This window comes from Branchiostoma belcheri, unplaced genomic scaffold (genome assembly GCF_001625305.1).
Source record: "Branchiostoma belcheri isolate BF01 breed outbred unplaced genomic scaffold, Haploidv18h27 scaffold11, whole genome shotgun sequence".
NCBI lineage: Eukaryota > Metazoa > Chordata > Leptocardii > Amphioxiformes > Branchiostomatidae > Branchiostoma > Branchiostoma belcheri.
This window is the reverse complement of record NW_017802491.1, coordinates 2837718-2858363: the sequence shown is the minus strand read 5'-3', so window position 1 is coordinate 2858363 and position 20646 is coordinate 2837718. Positions and strand designations below refer to the sequence as shown.

At 42.4% G+C, this 20646-nt stretch overlaps 1 protein-coding gene across 1 annotated transcript in view; it reads left to right on the top strand.

The window, feature by feature from the left end:
* The window catches only part of LOC109484550 (polycystin-1-like), a 41289-nt gene that overhangs the window by 1944 nt on the left and 18699 nt on the right, over nucleotides 1–20646 (top strand). Inside the window, 13 exon segments of the mRNA XM_019787873.1 lie at nucleotides 3229–3300; nucleotides 3892–3963; nucleotides 5935–6006; nucleotides 6874–6945; nucleotides 7276–7347; nucleotides 7510–7581; nucleotides 7725–7808; nucleotides 10193–10371; nucleotides 11002–11121; nucleotides 12122–12625; nucleotides 14071–14226; nucleotides 14354–14461; nucleotides 15480–20596. Coding sequence (XP_019643432.1) covers nucleotides 3229–3300; nucleotides 3892–3963; nucleotides 5935–6006; nucleotides 6874–6945; nucleotides 7276–7347; nucleotides 7510–7581; nucleotides 7725–7808; nucleotides 10193–10371; nucleotides 11002–11121; nucleotides 12122–12625; nucleotides 14071–14226; nucleotides 14354–14461; nucleotides 15480–20596 — 6700 coding nt within the window.

The window sequence follows — 20646 nt, the reverse complement described above, 5'->3', positions numbered from 1 at the left end:
AAGTCATGTAGTAATACTTGTGCACATTGATATTTCTATTTGTTCATAACCATATTGAAACCAAGACTTAACTGTATTAAGTACAAAACTGCACTTGTATTGGAAGGTGAGCCCCAATTTAATAAAAAAAGTCATCAGAGACCAGGTGACAGCTGGTTGAAAGGAGGTCAACAACTCTACAACATTTGCTGCCTGTCACGTCTGGTTAGACTTTCTTCCTATTCATCTCTGATGTCTCGAAGTTGGACTTTGGCAACACTTCCCCCAATGTTGAGGAAACTAAGTTAATTACACCAAACATGCCCATTATAATTCATCCTGTCAGCATGTGAGGGTTACCCATATCTCCGAGCAGTTTTCTTGTTGCTACAGTGCTGATGAGTGCTGTAAGCATGCCCGACTCTCTACATTTGCCTTGACCCATCTCTCGCAATTGTGGCAGGTTAAAATGCTTTGCCAGAAATAGTTATGAAAACAAAATCTGAAAAGCACAGATCTTTACACAGGCAGTATCCCATGGAAGGTGTTGCCATGTTTGTGTTCATGCCCCAAATGCACCAGTGGTTGTTAGTGGTGTAACCTAAAAAGCTGGCTCTGTAAACGGGTGATACAATATGTTGTTGTCAGTATCAATATATTAATGATGGTGGAAATAGGTTCTGAGTTTCCTGAAATAGGTCACTGTTGTGCTTACTTAACTCTGGAGGTGTGCCAATTCTCACTGGGTCTGCTCAGTTGTGAAGTATAGAGCAGGCGTACCTTTACTGTAGTGATGTTGTGTGGTGTACAAGACAACTGGACACTTGGAGTTTTGATATAAGGATGATGTCACAATGTTATAGCCGTGCACTGCCCATGGTAGGCTGCCTGCCAGCAATGTGCATAGCTAAGATGACGGTCAGTATGCTTGGAAGGGGAGGTATGCTGCCCAACAGCCACAAAGGGACCCTACGCAGCCTTATCACACAACACAAAGTTGTTGTCTGGCTTCCTACCTGGCGGCCAAACACGGGTGATAGCAGCACAAACAAGCCTCTTGCATCCCCAGTTTGGTCCTGAACTGTTGTGGCAGAATCCTCGAGCTGGAGTGGTTGTGGGACTGGGTTGATAGGCGTGTTAGTGTGTCGTACATCATCCCTTGATTAAGTGTGATCAACTCTGGCTGCCCCTGGCTTTTCTGGAGTAGACCTCACTGAGAATGAAGCCAGGTCATTTGTGTCAGAACAGGCACCTGTCTGCCACCTTCTACAGTTCTTTAATTAATGAACACCAGTGGAGTAAAGAAAATTTGAATAATAAGGCAGGATTGTTTTCACCCTTGATGATGGCTTAACCCCCTGGTATCTATAACATAATTAGCATGTAACTTAATTTAGGGCAATGTATGTGCCCTGTTTAAAGGAACTTTGCCCTGCCCCCATCTCTGATTAGGGCACTTGAAAGACAGGGAAACAGACTATTGCTATGTCTGGTATGTTTGAACAACCATCGGACAAACTTTATGTCCCTCTTTTGATACTCTTTCCTTTGAATGGTTGGATGGGGATGGGTCGGACATCCCTTGTTGAAACTGTATCACAGGAGTTTTACTAAATGCTGGTGGTGCAAACCCTGGCAAGGCCACAGATAAGGAAGGCTGTCACTGTCAAGGCTGAAAAACAGCCTTGTTGTTCACAACATGGGCCCTGCTGAAAGACAAGAAATTTCACATCAAAAGCTCAGTTTGTCTAGGGCGTACCCCTCCATTGATTGCCACACAAGTACCAGTAGTCAAACATGACATTTCACTTCCTCAAACAGCTCGCTTGAGGTCCAAATTTCCGCGGTGCTTTGAGTGAAACAAAGTTCTCAAGTCCACTGGCACCCTCTGCCTGGTGGATGCTTTTCAGGACCATTGTTCTATTCACTGGTGCTTAAAAAAGCATTGCCAGGTATGCTTACAATTGTGCAGAATGGGCAAGGTGGGCTGTTGCCCTCAGATGGAAACTCCAGACGTAGTCCATTGTCGAGGCAGTGAAACACCAAACCTGGAAGACTGTTAATTGTGCATCTCGGCCCAATGGTGTGGCATTGTCCATCGGTGTGGGAACGTAGTTGTCGATAAACCTCCACGTACAAAAGAATGCACTTCACAAAGCATCACCCTCATAGTGTAGTGCTGTAGGACAGGTTGTGGAAAAGTAACAGGTTTGTTTTGAAAGTGGAGGATTACTCCAGGTTGGAACAGTTTGCATTATATAACCCCCCTCGGTGTCGTGCCAAATTCGTTTTTTTCTGGTTACCTTACACTGACCTGTCATGTCACTCTGCTGCTAAAGCACAAACAATCAGCCGGCCCTACGTCAGAAAGAGTTTCCGCACTGACAGTGATTGGGACGGACAAACTGTATTCTTAGCTACATGGGAAACTACAGCAAAGATGTCTGGCTGAGAAAAGACTTATAGTCAAGGAAGTTGACTCACTATTCATGGTTGTGCCCCTGTAAGGAAGAGGCCATTAAGGCTGACTTTGTGATGCCAGCCTGTGGGAAGAAAGAGTGTCTGTAAAGCCTGCCTTTGTCCCTTCTGTGGGCAGACAAATCAGTCAGGGTTGCTGGCTTGGGCTGCCCTTGATCACCTTTACCTCTGAGGATAATTAAAGATAACAAACCTCAGCGTCACAGTACATTTAGAAAAATATTCACTGGACGATGATTTGACTCTTCAAAATAAAACTCATGTTATATTTTCATGCAGAGCATTCATTATGTATGTGAGAAACTGGCATCTCTCTTGGTTACTGCCTCCTTCTTCAAGCATTCATTATTATATCTCCTTAAGAATTCACATCTGCCAATCATATTTCCATCATCTTCTGTACTGATTTACTCCATAAATAATAACTTAACAATTTTTTGTATGTGTTTCTATTTATAGATACTGAATGAAAGGACATGAAAATAATTACCATATTCAATAATGTCTTCTTGGAAAATCTACCCTATGCTGCACCAGTTCAGAGCCTCCTAGTTGTTCTTCAAAAGTACAATCTTGCCAGTGTTTATCATGTTACTGTGTTATATGCTACTGAGCAAATTCCTGCACATACATCTATGTTTGTTATCCCATTACTAGTGTACAAGACCCTGTAGGAAACAGGTGGTTTCATACGGAATCCTTTTGTTCAAGCCTCAAATCCCCATGACCCCGTTTGTTGCATCTAGCTGACCCATTTTTCCTTCCTTACAGCATCTTGTCGGAGAACAATGTGTCCACTATAGCAGGAGATGCCTTCAAGAGTCTACAAAATTTAGAAGAATTGTAAGTACCCGTGTTCTTGTGTGAAATTTTGTGCATACTGTGTGTTGTGTAATTATGTTGATCTTGTTAGGATAATAAGGTTATCAGTTCCATGACTGAACGGACATGTTGGCTGTCCACAATTGTATATTCTCAGACAGAAACTGTACACAACATAGCAGTAGCATAGTTGAATATCTTGGGAATGCTTAATGGAATTTTTAAGTGTTGATAACGGTAGACATGAATTACATGTTATCAAAAACATTTGTATCACAAGGTAGAATTTAGGCAAGCTTTGATTTCAGGCTGGGGCAGGGGTTTCCGTTTCGAACTGGCATTTTTCCCACCACCTTTGCCTTCTTAAACAATTATTAGTTTGATTTGTTGACTCAAGCACATTGACATTAGATTTGATGACGCTGAAGAGCAAAAAGTAGTGTTGTTTGCCTGGAAGGTAGCACTGGGAGGCTAGAATAATATTTGCCTGTGTGGAATGATTGCTTAGACTGTTGTTTCTGCTTTAAGATCTGGTAACATAGTAATGCATGGTAGCTCATTCGTACCTTGGTTTTATATTCAGCTAACTCAGTCCTTTTCCATTCTTTACAGAATTATGGATAGGAATAATATAAGCAGTCTTCCCAACAGAGTATTTAATAATTTATCAAGTCTGAAGATTTTGTGAGTACCTTTCTTTTCTTTTACTTTACTCCCATGATAATTGCTTATCCTATGTTGTCAGTAAGATTTACTAAAAAAGACACATTATTCCAAGGTCAACATTGTTTAAAGTTAATGTAATAGGACCAAACAAAAAAAGTCAACAACTAACCATAATCGTAATCTTTAGAACTTGTCAGGTGTTTTAATGTAATCATAGGAAGTCTACAAATTTGATTGGACAGGGCAGTTTTCCTCCTTTGCAGTGTCCAACTTCAATCTTAAAACAAAACCAAGGCTGTGAACAGCATGCCTGTGGCAGTAAATCCTGACAACTTTGATATGCATTTACAGTACATTAACTAACCACAGGCCAAAAGCACAATTATCTTACAGTAGATTAACTCCATTTTACATGTTTCATGCACTTTGGATGACCTCCACAAATGTGGTAGCAGTACAAATATAGCTGCAAACGTGTATAATTAGATGTGTAAAATGCCAGTGTTAGTAGACTTTTTATTACATGTATTCACCTGCATGCAATTAGCTGATCTTGATTTATGTCGCAGAATGGGGAGCAATTACTTTGGATATCGGTCCTTGACCTTTGCAAAGTTGGCTGCAGCAAAATTGTCCACTTGTTTAGTGAGGGGCTAGGCATACAGGGAAAGTGATAAATTAGCATTTTCCTGAGCACTAAAAGTTGTGACAGGAGTGCAGCATGGTATCTGATAGGAGACCGAGCGGGTCACTAGGAGCAAGAGTGATATTTTGCCTCTAGGAAACAGGTTGGTTTTCTTTTCCATGGCTGACTGGATACAAGGTTAATGTTGCCTGGGCACACTCCTGATGCTCAATTTGCATGACTTCTGGGTGACTGGTATGCCAACTCTGTGTATAGCATTGATGGCTACATGGTATACTCAGTTTGGGAATAAGCAAGCTTCATCTTGTAGCACAGAGGTGTTAAAAATAACTTAGAAAATTCACTCAAAGGATTGTATATTCCACAGAATACCTTTTGGAGCATTAACAGCAACAACAATTTGATGGGAATAAAGGCATTTGAATGCTTTGAATGGTACATATCAAACCTCCTTGCTCAAACATAGTTTCTTATTTCTTATATCATAACTTCTTATGTGTAGACCTTATTTCTCATTGAAATGTGGGAATGTTGCGGTGGTTTGGTTGGTAAAGGTCAATACTGAGGCGGAGAGATCGGTTCAGGGCTGTGGGTACAATCAATACATTCCATCTCACGCCTTGTTCTCTGGGAACTGTCCCCAAAGGCTTTGTTTCCAACACAAAACCTGGCCATTGTCCCCCTGATTTACACCTGTGTCGGGTCCTAGCCAATATACTAGGAAAGGCTTTATGTTTGCAGAAAACAAATCTACAAACTGAATGAGGAGGGATGAAACGGCATGTAAGAGAATTTCTGTGGTTGGTTCAGTCAGGCAGGCAACCTTTGTTCATGTCCACCTGGTATCCGGTTGATAAAGTCAAAGGCTTGGAGGGGGGCAAAGTTGCAGAGATCCTGTCACTATTTGGTTTGGTACTAGGAAGACAGACAGAATGTTGGTCTATCTGAAGAGCCACATATTTGAAATGAAAGTATGTCAGAAGTTTTGTTGTTAATATCACCTTGTCATGTTACATGGCAAAGTTTCAAAAATCAATATTGGTGAGAATGTGGCAGTTTATACCTTGCTGTGAACTTGTCTCTGTGTGTGAGACGCTTGTGCTTCAAAGTTTGTAATCTGAAGGTGTGTGTTTTGGAAACTTTTGTCACACAGCACCCACACAACATGACAAAATGTCTGCTCAGGTCAATAAGAAAGAAGACAGAGGTCAGAGATTTGCAGGTTTTTACTTAGTACCTGAAGAATCTTAAAAGGACATGTTCAAGTTTTTCCTCCCCAGAAACCTTGACATAAATGATGATACCATACTATGCAGTTGCTAACTGATTCTGTCCTTTTTCAGGAATTTGACGTACAATTGCCTAGAGTCATTAGAAGTAAATAGTTTTGAAGGATTGACGTCCCTAGAAGAATTGTAAGTACCTGCCTTTTGTGCCAGCCCTGCTAACAGTCTCTCCTCCAACAATGGGGGCCCTGGTAGGGGGCTATTTGTTCTGCATGTTGGACCAGTACAAAACAAAACTGGGTGGAGGCTCGTGCACTTAGCAGTATTTACCTGTTCCACCTAATTTCAAACATTGAATCAGTAGGAAGCTAGTTGTTATTACACATAGTAGGTCAAGGAAAGGACAAATAACAGTTTGAATTCAAGAGGTATGAAAGATATATCCAAAATTAAGGAAAAGATGTGCAAGGTTATGGTTAGAATGTACATGGACTTCGTATTCATGACTTACGTATCAGGCACGTATGGATCTGATAATTAAAGTGGGTGACTAGCTGTTGCACATTTGAGAGACAGACTCTATTGTGTAAAAGAAATGAAAGTATTCCAAACTGTTTTTGTAAGCATTTGTATGTGTGCTGTGCTGTTAACAGAGTTAATTAAATGTGGCCGCTGACGGTTTTTGTGCCTCTTGTAGTATTTGCATTGCAACATCAAGCTTTGCCAGGCTGTTAATCACCTACTCCCAAGGACAGGACCAAATCTCCTCAAGCACCACTTGTGTCTGGCTCCCCAAATTTTCGAGTTGCATTTTATCTTTGCTAATTGGCATAAGGGCAGACTGTGATGTTGTCTTACACCAACAATACTTTATCCAGAATCAGACATCTGGTCAGTCTATCAGTACATGGCTACTACTGCACAAATTGTCCTGACATGTTGACTTGTTTAATCACCTGTTACATGAAAAGATGTCCTGTCTACACCAAACTGAGTTTGTTTTCTGGAGTGTTTGACTTCATATCTGACAAGCTACCCTTTTCTGCCCCTTATCAGGCTGCTTCAGGGTAATAAGTTGAATAGTGTGCCTGATGACTTGTTTGCTGATTCAAGTGCCATCGCTGTGTTGTAAGTCCAAAAATAGATTTCTTTGTTGATTCATATGCTTTGAAGTATTTGTATTTTTTTGAACAAAGAGAAAGTGTTTCTTTACAGCACTTTATCTTTTTACCAGTAACCATAGATTAGAATAATACAACAATTTGAAGCCAATATGCTACAACCCCCTCCCTACAAAGAACTGTTATGTAACTGACAGTCTTCAACTGAATTCAATTTTCATTGCATAAAGTTTGTTGAACATTCTGTCTTTAGAACAATCTGATTACATCACTGGCATTTCCGTAGAAGAGAGTTTGTAAAGAAGTCTTAATGGTACTTCTTTCTTTTTCTACACAGGTCATTTAGTGAAAACCTCCTGACTACGCTTCCTGAAAATGTGTTTCAAAATCTTACTTCATTACAAGAGCTGTAAGTGTCAGCAATTTATTCTGAAGTAGCTCTTGTGTCTGTTTCGTTTCTTTTGTTACAACATTTTTGATACATGTTTCGTTTTTAGAGAGTTTTCACTATTGATTTTTAGACTTGATAGAAATAAACAAAGGTTTGATTCAATGTTCTTTTCTTTCAAAGTGATTTATCCAAGAACCGCCTGACTTCCATGTCAAAGCAACTGTTCACAGGCCTTCACATGTTGCATACTCTGTAAGTATATCTTTTGATGCTTGAAGCTTTCTTGTTCATCATCTGAAGATTTATTCCTTGCTTCGTTGGAAGATTATGTTTACATACCAAAAGAGTAAATGTTTTTGGTCCAGTTTGCTGACAGAAATGTGTTGACTTTACAGCGACCTGTCTTCCAATGCGCTGGACAACCTAACCTATGGAGTGTTTGATGACCTTGTTGCCAGCAACTCAAGCTTGACTAGCCTGTAAGTAGACCTAATGTATCTTAATGAAGTTTGGAAAACATCCTCCCCTGGGGACATATTTTGCTGTTAATGCCTGATAATCAGCTGATAATGACTCCCTAATTGACTCCTTGGGTGTAAGGATTAACTGCACAGCAGGTACAGATCATGCAGAGGAGTTTTGGGAGGCAAGTTTGAGGATGTTTTGGTCCATTAAGTAATCTCACCAGGGGGCTGGTATGTAAGTCCTCTACTGTCAAGCATGCAATTCTGAGACTGTGCCCTGTAGGCAAAGTCTTGGTTCCATTACAGTAGCCACGAATACACACAGACATTAAAGCAGATCAACCAATAACAAACACCAAGTGCAATTTTTGTGGACACTGATTCTTAAGTAGTTTTTGGCTGTCGGGTTGCTGTATTTATTACTTGAAGGACATATTGTCACGGCAGGGCAAATGCTTCAGACTTCAGGTGGGTCTGTCGTGACTTTGAAGTTTGACAGGTGAAGATACAGGTGGGCTGGAGGAATCTCTGACATAGCCCTTTTCACATAAATTTTGGCTCAGTCTGGAGAGTGACAAAGCTGTGACGTCAGTACCAGTGACACACACGCCCCATGACAGGATCATCCCCTCCAAAACTAATCCCACCATGCTATTACAAGTCAAGTCCACGCATCCTGGTTTCCATGACACACCGGTATTAGCATCCAAACTGACTAGTGAAAGTTGTTTGTATATGACAGGAAAATAATGATGATTGACAGGTTAAATGGACCTGTTTGTTGCAGTTATGGACCACTCTGCAAATTTAAAGGGTCATCTGTGAAATATTGATGTGTTCCTGTTTATTCCTGTTGATTGACGTGACATGATCTCCTGATCTCCTGTGTGGGTGATTGGAATGTTTGATTGTACAGAGGTTGTTTTGGGAAGAAGAGTGAGGACAACTGCATATCCTTTTTTTGACACATTTTCTGAAACAAAGCCTTACGAAAAAAAGTTACACATTGTGCAAAAAAAGGTTAGCCATACCTGTTCTTTAGCTCTATGATGAGCTGAGTGACAATTTTACTCAAAAGCAAAGCTCAATAGTTCACCTTTGATCAAGGGTCACAAAATTGACGCAGCTACTAAAACCTCAGAGCTAAAACCAGATGTTTATTGGGATCATATGTAGGGGCCTTGACATTATATTTCGGAAAGCCACTGATGTCAAACGACTTGTTTGATCCGTGTCCCACTTACGTCATTCATTGGCAGCAGGAAAATTGCACCATAAACAGCTGGGATCATTCAATAGAACTTATTTAACTCACGTCACTGTTATGTCTCTGAGTTGAAAGTGGAAAATCATGTGCAAAATATATTTAATGTTCTGAGAGATGTTTTGTAAAATCACATATCATGTGATGATATTAGACATGTCATGTAAAAAAAGAGCGAAAACAATTTCTGTGCACGAAATGGTGACATTCAGGCATTTTGTTGGCAATACAATCACCATTAGCTGGCATACAGGTATATCATTAAGACCTCTGTATTCCAAAGGTCAAAAGCTTCCACTGGTGCAAACAAGGGGAAGCACGTTTCTGCGAGCGGCCGGCCTTTGATGTTGATAGGTCGGTTTGCCTATAGGGAGGGACGTGTTGGCCTTTGTTATAGACAGGATTACCTTTGAACAATAATGAGTTGCTGTATTGCATCACAGTATCCTCATAATGCATTGCCTAAGCAGACTAGCCAGATAGGCTGAACTGTTTAATCATTTAATTACTTCCTTTTGGACTTTTAATGAAACATACCTATCAGTTCAAAATAAAGACTGAATAATAATAGTAGCCTCTCCATCCCAAGGAGCCACCATTGTTATCAGAAAGGATGAAAGGACTTAGAAACATAAAAAAACTACCACTGTTCACAAAGGCTTAGACGTACATGTGTATGCAGTCAAACCTGTACTTCCACCACATCATAAAGGCTGCAGTCCACTGGATCTAGAGAGGTGTCTCTTAAGTAGCTGCAGACAATACAATAAGGAGGTTGTGTGTGTAGACGGCTACAAACCCGTATGACTCTTGATACAATGACAGATGGCAAACCCCTCATTTTGATGAAGATTGCTCTGTTTGACACTAATTTTCTATTTATTATGTGGACCCAGGTCAAAATATACTTGTATATGAAAGAAAATATCTTATCATTCAGTATCATTATTTAAGTGTCCACTGACACAAAGTGTATGGAAATGTATGTTGTACAAATGTACGACTGTACAACCTTTTCTGTGCTCGTGCTTTGGCCCTTTGTATTGCCCTTTGTTCCAAGTCAATGCCAATGCCTTTACCCATCACATGCAGAACCATAGGCTGACCACATTACACGTGTGTCCTGTCCCCACAGGTCCCTTGGCTCTAACCCATACCTGTGTACCTGTGACCTGTCCTGGCTGCCCCTGTGGCTCACAGTGGCCGCAGAAACCAACATCACCCTGCCTGACCGACCCAACATCACCTGTGTGGACCCAGAAACCAACACAGTCAAAAATGTGGCTGAAGTTGACTTTAGCCCCCTCAACTGCAGTAAGGCTTTTTATTAGACTTAAACTGTTGGTCTGTTACAACTATACAAGATATAACTTTTCTTCAGCTTTCCAAATCTTCTTGAAGGCTTCTTTTTAATTCTGTTAGATGTGTTATAACCTGTAACAACTAAACTGTGATGTTAACATTTAGTCGTATGGTGGGAATGTGTTGCTCCTTTGACCTCGTTGCTGCATCATATGTCAACTCATCAGCTTAATTTGTTTTCGTTACGGCTCTTTTTTGTTTGCAATAGATCATGTTAAGTGTTTTTGTTATCTTTCCTTATTTGCATGGCATGGGGCCAAGTTGTGTATACCTCCCTCAATCAATATCACATTCCAAGGACAACTTCAAGACATTTCTTCTAAAGGCTAAAGTCATTAGGGTTGAGGGAGGACATACCACACTTTTTTTTTGTTTTTCAGTTTGCTCTTGTAATGTGTTTGTCAATGCATGTCGTTTTTTTAACGCCTTCTGTTGTTTTATTTTGCCATACAAGCATATATTAAACAGGCGGAATGTAACTGCTTGATTAACAGTTTTTTGCTATGGAGTAACTTGTATGTCACTCACATTTAATCTGTGTGCATTAATGCTAACATGCTAACCCCTTCCCCCTGTTTGCAGAGCCTTGCAAACTCTCAGCAGGGCTATTAGCAATCCTGAGGAAGCATAGACACAGCAAAGTCCATTGGCATGAGAAACATAATCTGAGTAGACACCGGAGTAGTAGAAGGCGAAGAAATGGTGAGAACTCATGTTCAGTTGGTCATCACAGATGCAGACTCCTCTTGTAAACTACACTCATCTTAGATGCATGTACCCTAATATTTGGCCAGGATGCCACCTTGCTCAGCTGGTCCACATGTCAGTCTGCTCCTGTCAGTTAAAGGCTAAAACTGATCTAGATGGCATCCAGGCTACCTGTTATCTTCCTTATAAAGCACTTGATTGCGTGATTCACACATTGTTCTGTAGACAAGGTCACATTGCACAATGCTTTGCTTGCTGCCAGGAATGTTTCTAGAAAATCACCTGCAAAGCTTAATGTTCTGCATGCCATGTAGCAATTTTAGGCAGTCTTCACAAGAGTTTGATGTCATACTTATTCACCAATAGAATGGATATTAGACTGTAAATAATAGTCATTTATGGTGTAACAGCAGTTTTGAAGTATTTCATCAAAAAAAGAACTGATTGAAACTGTAAATCATCAATTATAGGATATGTACAATGAACGTGCAAGACTTTAGTAATAGGACTTTATCAAATATTTTGACTACCATGTAGACAGGGATTTTGCACAACACATAAAAATTAAGAGATTTAAAACAATTCGATTTGTCACCGAGTGAAATTTGGAAAACTGAAAAATCAGTGCATTTTAATATTCTAAGTCAGAATCGAATTGGAATAGTTTCAGCTAAGCTTTGCTTCCATCACAGTCTTATTCAAAATTGTGAAATCTGTAAAATCTCTGAATTTCTCTTATACCTAGTGATTTGTTCAATGACTAAGTCTTCTTCTTCTTCTCTCTCCTCAGCTCAATCCTACGGAGCTTGCTATACTGACAGTGACACTGGAGAGGAAAGTCTGGTGTTCTTTCAGTACGAGCAAAGTGGATCGCATGACATAGCTTCTTGCAATGCTATCTGCTATGCACAAGGCTACACCTATGGCGGCTTACCAGATGCACAAGACATTTGTTACTGTGGAGAATTAGCTGAAACCTTCTTTACATATTCAGGATGCAAACTCCTGTGGTGTGAGTGGGTCCATACCGTCTCAGTAGCGATATCGTCCAGTGTGTGTGAGGGCCACATGAGAATTCCATCGTCTTTCAAAACATTCCCAACTTTTCATGTCGCGAACGCCAGAACATACTACTCCATCAATGAGGATATCGAGTTTACTCTGACTGGAATACTCACTGATTCGATGGAATCTTACATCTGGGATTTGGGTGATGGCTCACCACTAGTCAACAAGACAGGACTGTCAGTCAACCACAAGTACAGCGTTGATGGGACTTACCCTCTTGTTGTGGAAGGACGCTACAATGGCACAACTGTCACCACAATGATGCCGGTAGTGATAGTGACACCCATCACAGGCGTGACACTGACATGTCCGCCCTCTCACTACACGGGAAGTGAAGCTTTCGCTGTGACCTTGGAAGCACGGACTGGATATAACATCAGTGTGCAGTGGCTTGTGTCTGACTATGCCGGAGCAGGATTCATCACTGATGGTAACTAACATTTTATTTTTCAATTCAGTACTAAAGACATTGTAGCCTTTTTTTAAGCAGATTCTTGACTTATGACAAACACCAGTATGCAACAGTAATTTTAGTGAAACAGTGCTAGTTGTTAGGATAAGTTATGATCAGGATTCTCTTTGTGGACTGAGACTGATCAGCTCCCCTATTCTCAGTCACCACAGATTGGATCACATAGATGGTGGACAAACTTGTTTGACTTGTGAAAGGAAATTCCAGGGGGTGGTGCTTTCTTTCAAGCAAGGATTACAGTGATAGGCTGTGCATTATCTACAACATTACCACCTGTAACATGCCAAGGGCCGACATTGGCCAAGACATGTAATTAATTGGCCCCTTTCAACAGTTGCCAGGCAGTACTGCAAATATTTAGAGTTTGACATTTGGCACAAAATGCCTTTGTAAGGAAACCACATACTGTGAAAACAGGACTTTTTTCTTCACCTTTAGCAAGCCAATTTGTTTGCTGGCTAAAATTTGACACTGTCAACATTTACATTGATTTGATGACATGGCACTTCTGACCTACCTACATGCAGGTCTTAACTCAGGACTGTGCTTGATACAGTTCATTATGCTGCATCAGGAGAGGATTTCTATGTGCTATTAGACACTGCCAGTAGCAGTTGGTATTGATTTGGTGTAATAGGACTAAGTTCCTACAGGCTCTCCTGCTTTTCACTCCTGCTAAAGGGGGTGATTAGTTGCAGTTTCATGTTACTTTTCTGGGGGAGCAAGACAGCTGTATTTGCCTCACTTAAAGGGCCCAACGTTTTCTACAGAGTCAAGTGTGTTTGTAAGAGTCCTTGTGTCTCACAGGCCCTTAGAACCTTGCACGGCTTCTTCTTATCCCTGGTAAGCCTTGTGCGAGTGACAAAGTCACAAGTATCATTTTCCAACTGTAGGTGTTGACATCAAGTGTTTGTCTTGGAATATCTGTGCAAACCTCTGACTGATGCGGCACACATGATAGTTAACAATCAACAGAGAGTCTACTAAGACTGGGCAAACTTTCAAATGCACACTCAGTACAGGATGTTCTGAAAGACCTGAGGGAGGGAGATGAGGGGTTGTCTCAAATTCAAGTTTGGGGATGATTGGATGACTCATGATCTTGTGGCATAAACCCTAAGTTTCCACAGCTGAACTCCTATTGAGAAGTTTTAATCCTACCTTAGTTGCTTCCAGAGTGAGATATGCTTTCTAGTAGAAAACTTGAAATTGAGGACATGGAAACTAAGATTAATAATGTCCAAACCAAAGCATGTTATTCATCATTGAAGAATATTGACAGTGCGTCATATCATTTTTGCCGAATTACACAGCATAGAATAATTAGTTATTAAACTTAAAGATTGTCACATAGCGCTCTTAAAGTGAACTTTCCTAATTTGTGTTGCTCTTGATTTTTGCAGAACCAGATGCAGACTACAGACAGTATTTCATGGTGGGATCTGTGGTCTTTGATTCTGTGGACATTCCTGCAGTAAACATGACGGCACAGGAAGGTGCAGCCTCAGCAAACACTAAGAGATTGCTGCTGTTTCCTGGGATGTGGTTCCAGCACGAAGGTGTGGGAAGGACAGGTTCTTCTCAGACATTTTCATTTGACTTCGATGTTACTTTATTGATGCTTTCAGACAAGAGACTGTTCAACTCATCACTGTTCACTCAACTTTAATTTATGACACCATGCAGGGCTGCTGAGCACTTGGGAGTTTGTGGCTGTGCCAGGTGCATCCAACATCCGCCTGCAGGTGTACCGACCCACCTGTCCTTTGTTTGGCTCATATCTGCACCTACCTGGTATGTCCACGTGCATCTGCAGTGGGGCGGGCCCACAGCCTTAACATGACTAAAATCTGTTACCACTGTGTGTGTATACACGATCGTGTCTGTTGTAACGATTGAGGTGTTTTGTGTTTGTTGGACTGGTTTGTTGATATAGCAGTTGTAGAGTGATGACAAATGTGGTGTTGGTGTGATATATTTTGTTTGTTTGTTTGCAAGACTGTTTCACAGTTTGTCAATACCAGAGCCATGGCATGTAGTTTTCCCTATATCCCCATACTTGACTTATGGTTTCTGACTCAGTGAATAATGTACATGTATATATCTGTAATTATCCACATTCTTTGCCACCTCTTCTTCAAGCTTAACTGGATGTAAAAATCCTGTCCTTTTAAAATCCAGACAATGCTGTCCTACGATATGACCTCATGTCATGTAAACTTGTGCATGTTTCCCTTTTGATAAAGTCTCTTACAACTACAAATGTATATTTGTATACTTCAATGCATGAAGGAAGAATTTCAAACAAATCTTTTGACATTTTCTCCCAAATGCCTGGCTGGTTATGACATAGAAATGACAAATAGTGAAACAGTCTTAGTCATGTGATGCACATAACCCTGACTTGATCTGAAGGATAACTGCCTGTGGTGTGGTTTAACTGAACTGAAGTGCAGTGAAATAGCCTTCCTCACCCAATGCATCAAACTCTTTCTCTGTGTTTCATCTTCCCATACATGTTTCTGAGAATTAATGAAAAACTTGGTAGATATCTGTTCAATATATGCATGATACTTTGTAAAGAATCCATTCTGTATGATACTTTATAAAGAATCCATTCTGACTTGCCCATATTCGTACCTTTAAATTCTGACAATTGCATGTTCTTGAACATATTAAATTCTACCACAATGTTTCCTTGCATGTTAATCTTTGCTGCTTTTCCTAAAGCAGCCCCCCCCCCGAATTCTTGTGCTGAAAATTTAATTGTGCTAAGACCTGTTACCTGATGATCTCTCTCTGGCCCCTCTAGGATGTCCCACCCTGCCCTCCCCCTATTCCACTTGCGTGTCAGGTCAGTTCTGCAACACCACAGACAGCTGTCCTGCAGGCCAGCAGTATTGCTACCTCAGATCCTCCTGTCAGGCTATTACCGAGCCTTGCAGTCAGTACGCCATGAACCAAACCCTACCACCACGGTACATCAACGCCCAGCCCAACTACACCCTCGCTGGGGAAACCAATTTGCAAATCAGTGTGACAGAGCGCACCCTGGTCCGAGTCGACATCTCTCAGCAGCCACTCACTGTGTTAAAAGACGACATCATTGGTATTCAGTTTGATAGCAAGGATGCTTTACAGTATTACAACTCCTCAACGTCTGAATGGGTACAAAGTGCTCTGTACATGGAACAACAAGACTGGGTCGGGCCGTGGACATACCCGGAGGAATACCCAGACACTTGGTTTGACTACGCGCTTTTTGAAATCCGAGCCATGTACACTGTCAGTGAAACATTTTCATATAGTCCAAGTAATGCTGACATTATCAAAGCAAGGCCAGTTGGCACTGTTACCTTTGCAGCCATTGTGGAAAACCCAGTCACAAAAAGAACTTCTCGCAACTGCACCATCACCTTTGAAGATGCCATAGAGGGTGCTGAGTTGATCTACCCTGTCCCAGGTGCTGATGGTATTATCCACCTGGAAACAGGCAAGGAGTACAACTTTGTTGTCATGATCACCAAAGGAACTGACGTTTCTGCTACCTTTATTTTCTGGGGGGAAGCACATGCAGGGATTCCCTTCCAAGACACCTGTCCAGATGACATTGAAGACTTTCCTCAGGAGTGTACTCCAACATCAAACACTACAAGCTACGCTTTCTACACCAAGCAGTATGACAACTACGCTAATTCATTTCCTTTGAGAGTCCAGTTGACAAATCTTGTGAGTCAAGTAGCTGTAACAAGTAATGTTCAGGCGGATGAGGTCATCAGTGGTGTGGCCATCACCTCCTCCAGCCCTCGAACTGCTGTGGGGATACAGCAGACCTTCACCGTCACCTATGCCACCGGGACGTCAGTCAACTCCTACCAGTGGTACATCGACGACCCCGTTGTTCTCAATGCAGATAGTGCATCATTTTTCTACACGTTCTCTGAAGCCACAACACATACTATCTATGTTGAAATCGAAAATCCTCATGGTTCTGCCAATGCAAGTCTAGGCATTACCATCGACCCAATGGAGCCCATGCAAGACCTGTCATTTGTCAACCCACCGGCCTTAGTGGCTACTGGTGATGCTGTTACCTTCACAGCCACGGCAGCAGTGGACTCTTACTATGACTTTACCTGGCAGTGGGACTATGGGGACGGCCAAAGTGACACAACATCCTCCACTGCCCCTTACACTGGTGCAGCGCCTATTGCCAACACATACTTGGTGCAGCATGAAGAGAGTGTTAACCACACCTTTGCTACCCCTGGAATCTACACTGCAAATGTCCTTGTATTCAATGATTATGGAAACATATCTGCCCAGCATACAGTTGAAATCCGTCCAAAGCTTACCGGAGTCAGTGTTACAGCCTCGCCAGTGGCAGTTGAGCTAGGACAGCCTGTGACTCTGACTGCTACCCCACAAGGTGCTACAGAAGATGTCACATATAGCTGGAACTTTGATGATTCCTCAACAGATGAAGGCAGCTCAAATGTCAGCATTCACACCTACGCAGTTGCTGCTACCTACAATGTCTCCGTGACGGCAGACAACGGAGTTAGTAAAGCAGTGGGTTTTGTACTGGTCAAAGCTCAAGTTAAAGTCACTGGCTTGGAACTGTCAACAGCTCCAGAAGTGACTGAGATGAATGAGGTCACAACTTTAACTGCGAGAGTACAAACTGGAACAGACCTTCGGTTTAACTCCGATATGGGGGATGGATTTGTGCTTTACAACCTAACAAGCCCGATCATGCACACCTACACATATCCTGGCAACTACACTGCAAATGTGACAGCCTTCAATGACATCAGCTCTGAGTGGGAGACTATTGTAGTGATGGTTATCAGCTCCTTCACAATAAATAACGTCAGCTCAGGGAGTTGTACAGAGCTGGGGAAGATCACAACATTCGAGGCATCCATAACAACAGACAATATAGGCATCCTGCAGTTTACCTGGGATTTTGGAGATGACAATACCATGACAGTACATGGGTCCCCCGTCATCACACACAGGTATGGAACAACAGGCAACTTTACGGTTGGACTGAAGGTGGAGAACACACAGAAGGTGTTGCGGGAAACGATCTATGCCTGTGTTCAGGAGCCGATTAGTGGAGTTTTTGTCACAAACAACGGGCCCACTGCGTTGGGTCATCAGACAACAGTTAACATTGTACTAACAACTGGCTCTCACTATGTGTACAGTGTGAACTTTGGAGATGGTGTTCTTGAGACATTTGATGGTGGCTCAGTAGTCACACATGTCTATGGGTCAGCTGGGAACTACAATGTGACCGTTACTGTACATAACGAAGTTACAACAACATCTTTAACAACCACAGTCAGAGTTGTAGAAGAGATTGCAGGGATCAGTATAACACATAATGGCATAAACCAAGACTTTGTTAGATCACAAAGTATCTACACATATCAGGCTGATGTTGCAGCAGGGACGGAAGTGGACTACTCCTGGAACTTTGGTTCTGATCAAGCTGTCGTATCTGGGGATCTCCAAGCCTACCAGTATGATGCACCAGGGATCTACATCATCACAGTCAATGCTTCAAATGATGTAAGCAGCTCCTCTAACAGTAAAATCATCACTGTACAAGATACCGTACAAGGTCTACATCTCAGCAGCAATGCAACGGCTGAGATCTTGGTGGGTTCTTCCGTCGTCTTTGATGCAGCCATCACAGTTGGTACTGACCCACAGTACACATGGAAGCTGTGCAGCACGTGCACATCGTTTGTCGGAAGTGACAGCATCACAAGACCATTTGCTAATGTGGGCGCGTTTGAAGTTTCTGTGAACGTCGCAAATGAAGTCAGCAGCGAGGAGGTGTCAACTACTGTCACGGTCATTTACCCTGTGAAAGGTGCAAAGATCTATGGTGACTTATCAGCAGGGTCCCTGCATGCTGCGGGCCAGGCATACACGTTTTCTGCCAATGTCACCCAGGGACGGGCTGACCACTACCAGTGGGAGGTCAGCAAGTATGGGTCCCACGTTGTCAGCCTTACAGGATCTGAGGTTCATGTTACGTTCCCAGACTTTGGACAGTACGATGTTGCAGTGGTGGTGAGTAACAGTGTCAGTGACAGCGAAGCCAGTGTGACTGTGAATGTGATTGAGCTGGTGACTGATGTGGTAGTCACTGCCTCCAAAACAATGGCAAGCAACGAGGAAGAAGTGACGTTTACAGCAGTGTCTATGGGGACAAACCGTACATTTGTTTGGAACCTGGGAGATGGCAGTCCGAACATTGAAACATCAGAACCTCAAGTTCAGCACCAATATAACCTTGCTGGTACCTTCCTTGTCACAGTGAATGTCAGCAATGACTTAAGCTCAATGAAGTCTACTTCCTTGCCTGTGGAAATCCTTGAAAGAATCTCTGGGCTTGATTTGGAAATCACCACAACTGACACTAACAACTATGCTGGTCAGAACGAATTCACCGACTTTGTAGCAACACTTACCAGTGGCAGCAATGTCACCTACAGCTGGAGATTTACTGATGGGGGCAGAGTAACAACATCCCATGGCTTGGACTTGGACGAAGCAAGAATGGTGTACAATAGTCTTGGTAACCAAACGGCTTCTCTGAGTGCTGACAATAATGTCAGCCATCAGAATATCACACGGACAATTGTGGTACAGAAGAGGCCTGCTGTTTACAGTCTGAGGCCCAATGCATCGTATGTGGAAATGTTGGAGGTTATCAGTTTCACTCATCAAGTGGAAGGTACAGACTTGGAATATGAGTTGGACTTTGGGGATGGACCGCCCATGATTGGAAATTCCTTGCCCTCACCTATATTGCACAGCTACTCCAAAACCGGTACATATAATGTGTCTCTGAAGGTGCGAAACTTTGTTGGTCAAGAGGAGTATATTGTCAATATCACCGTGTTACAGCGTATTGAAGGTCTAGCCATCAACACTAATTGCAGCATGCCATACTGTGCCAATGGTTTCTTAAGCCTTGGGGAGCACTTGGAGTATGCAGCCAAATGGGCAGCAGGAAACAACATCGCATTTACGTGGGAGGTCATACTACAAGATGGCACTTCTGTTGCATCGACAGGCGAGACAATGACATTTGCACCAGCACAGTTGGGCGTTCAGTCAGTGAGCCTTATGGCTGAAAATAGGCTGAACAGTGTCACTGTGACTGAAACCTTCACAGTACAGGAGGAGATTGTAAGTGCAGAGCTGGTTACAAGCAACATCATAAACCTGTACGAGAATGCCACCGTGTCATTCCACATGGACATCTCCTCCGGGAGTGATGTCTATTACGAGTGGACATTCAATGATGGGTTTCCAGTTTTTGAAACTTCAGTGTCTGATCAAAATCGCACCTTCCCCACTGCCGGAGACTATCTTGTGAGAGTCAAAGCCTTCAATAACATAAGTCTGGTTGTGAAGGAAATCGCCATCACGATTCGGGAGTTGATGTGCCAGGAACCAACAGTGGACAGAGTTGGCCTCACGACTAAGGAAATTCTGAGGTCCAGTGAAGCATACTTGGAGGTGGACACAAACACCTTTGATTGTACCAAGTACAGAGTGATCCACCAGTGGACAGTGTACCAGGGCAGCCAGTGTGGCGTCAATAACATCACGCTTCCGTCATCCGTCAACCGTGCATCTACACGGCTGGTCCTGCCTGAACAAACCCTCGACCATGACCTCTACTGCATTGAGTACCAGATTGTTTACCAGGACACCCCAGTGCTGTCTGTTGTAAGGTTCTCCCTCCGTGTGAAGGCATCTCCCCTCACACCTCTCATCAAGGGAGGCACCACCAGGACCCAGTCGTCCACACAGGAGCTGCTGCTGGATGGAACATCGTCCTTTGACCCCGACACTCCGGACAAGACAGGGCTGACCTTCCAGTGGCAATGCACACAGGTGATCCTTCCTCATGTATATAGGTACTAGACATTTGAAAGGGATGTTAC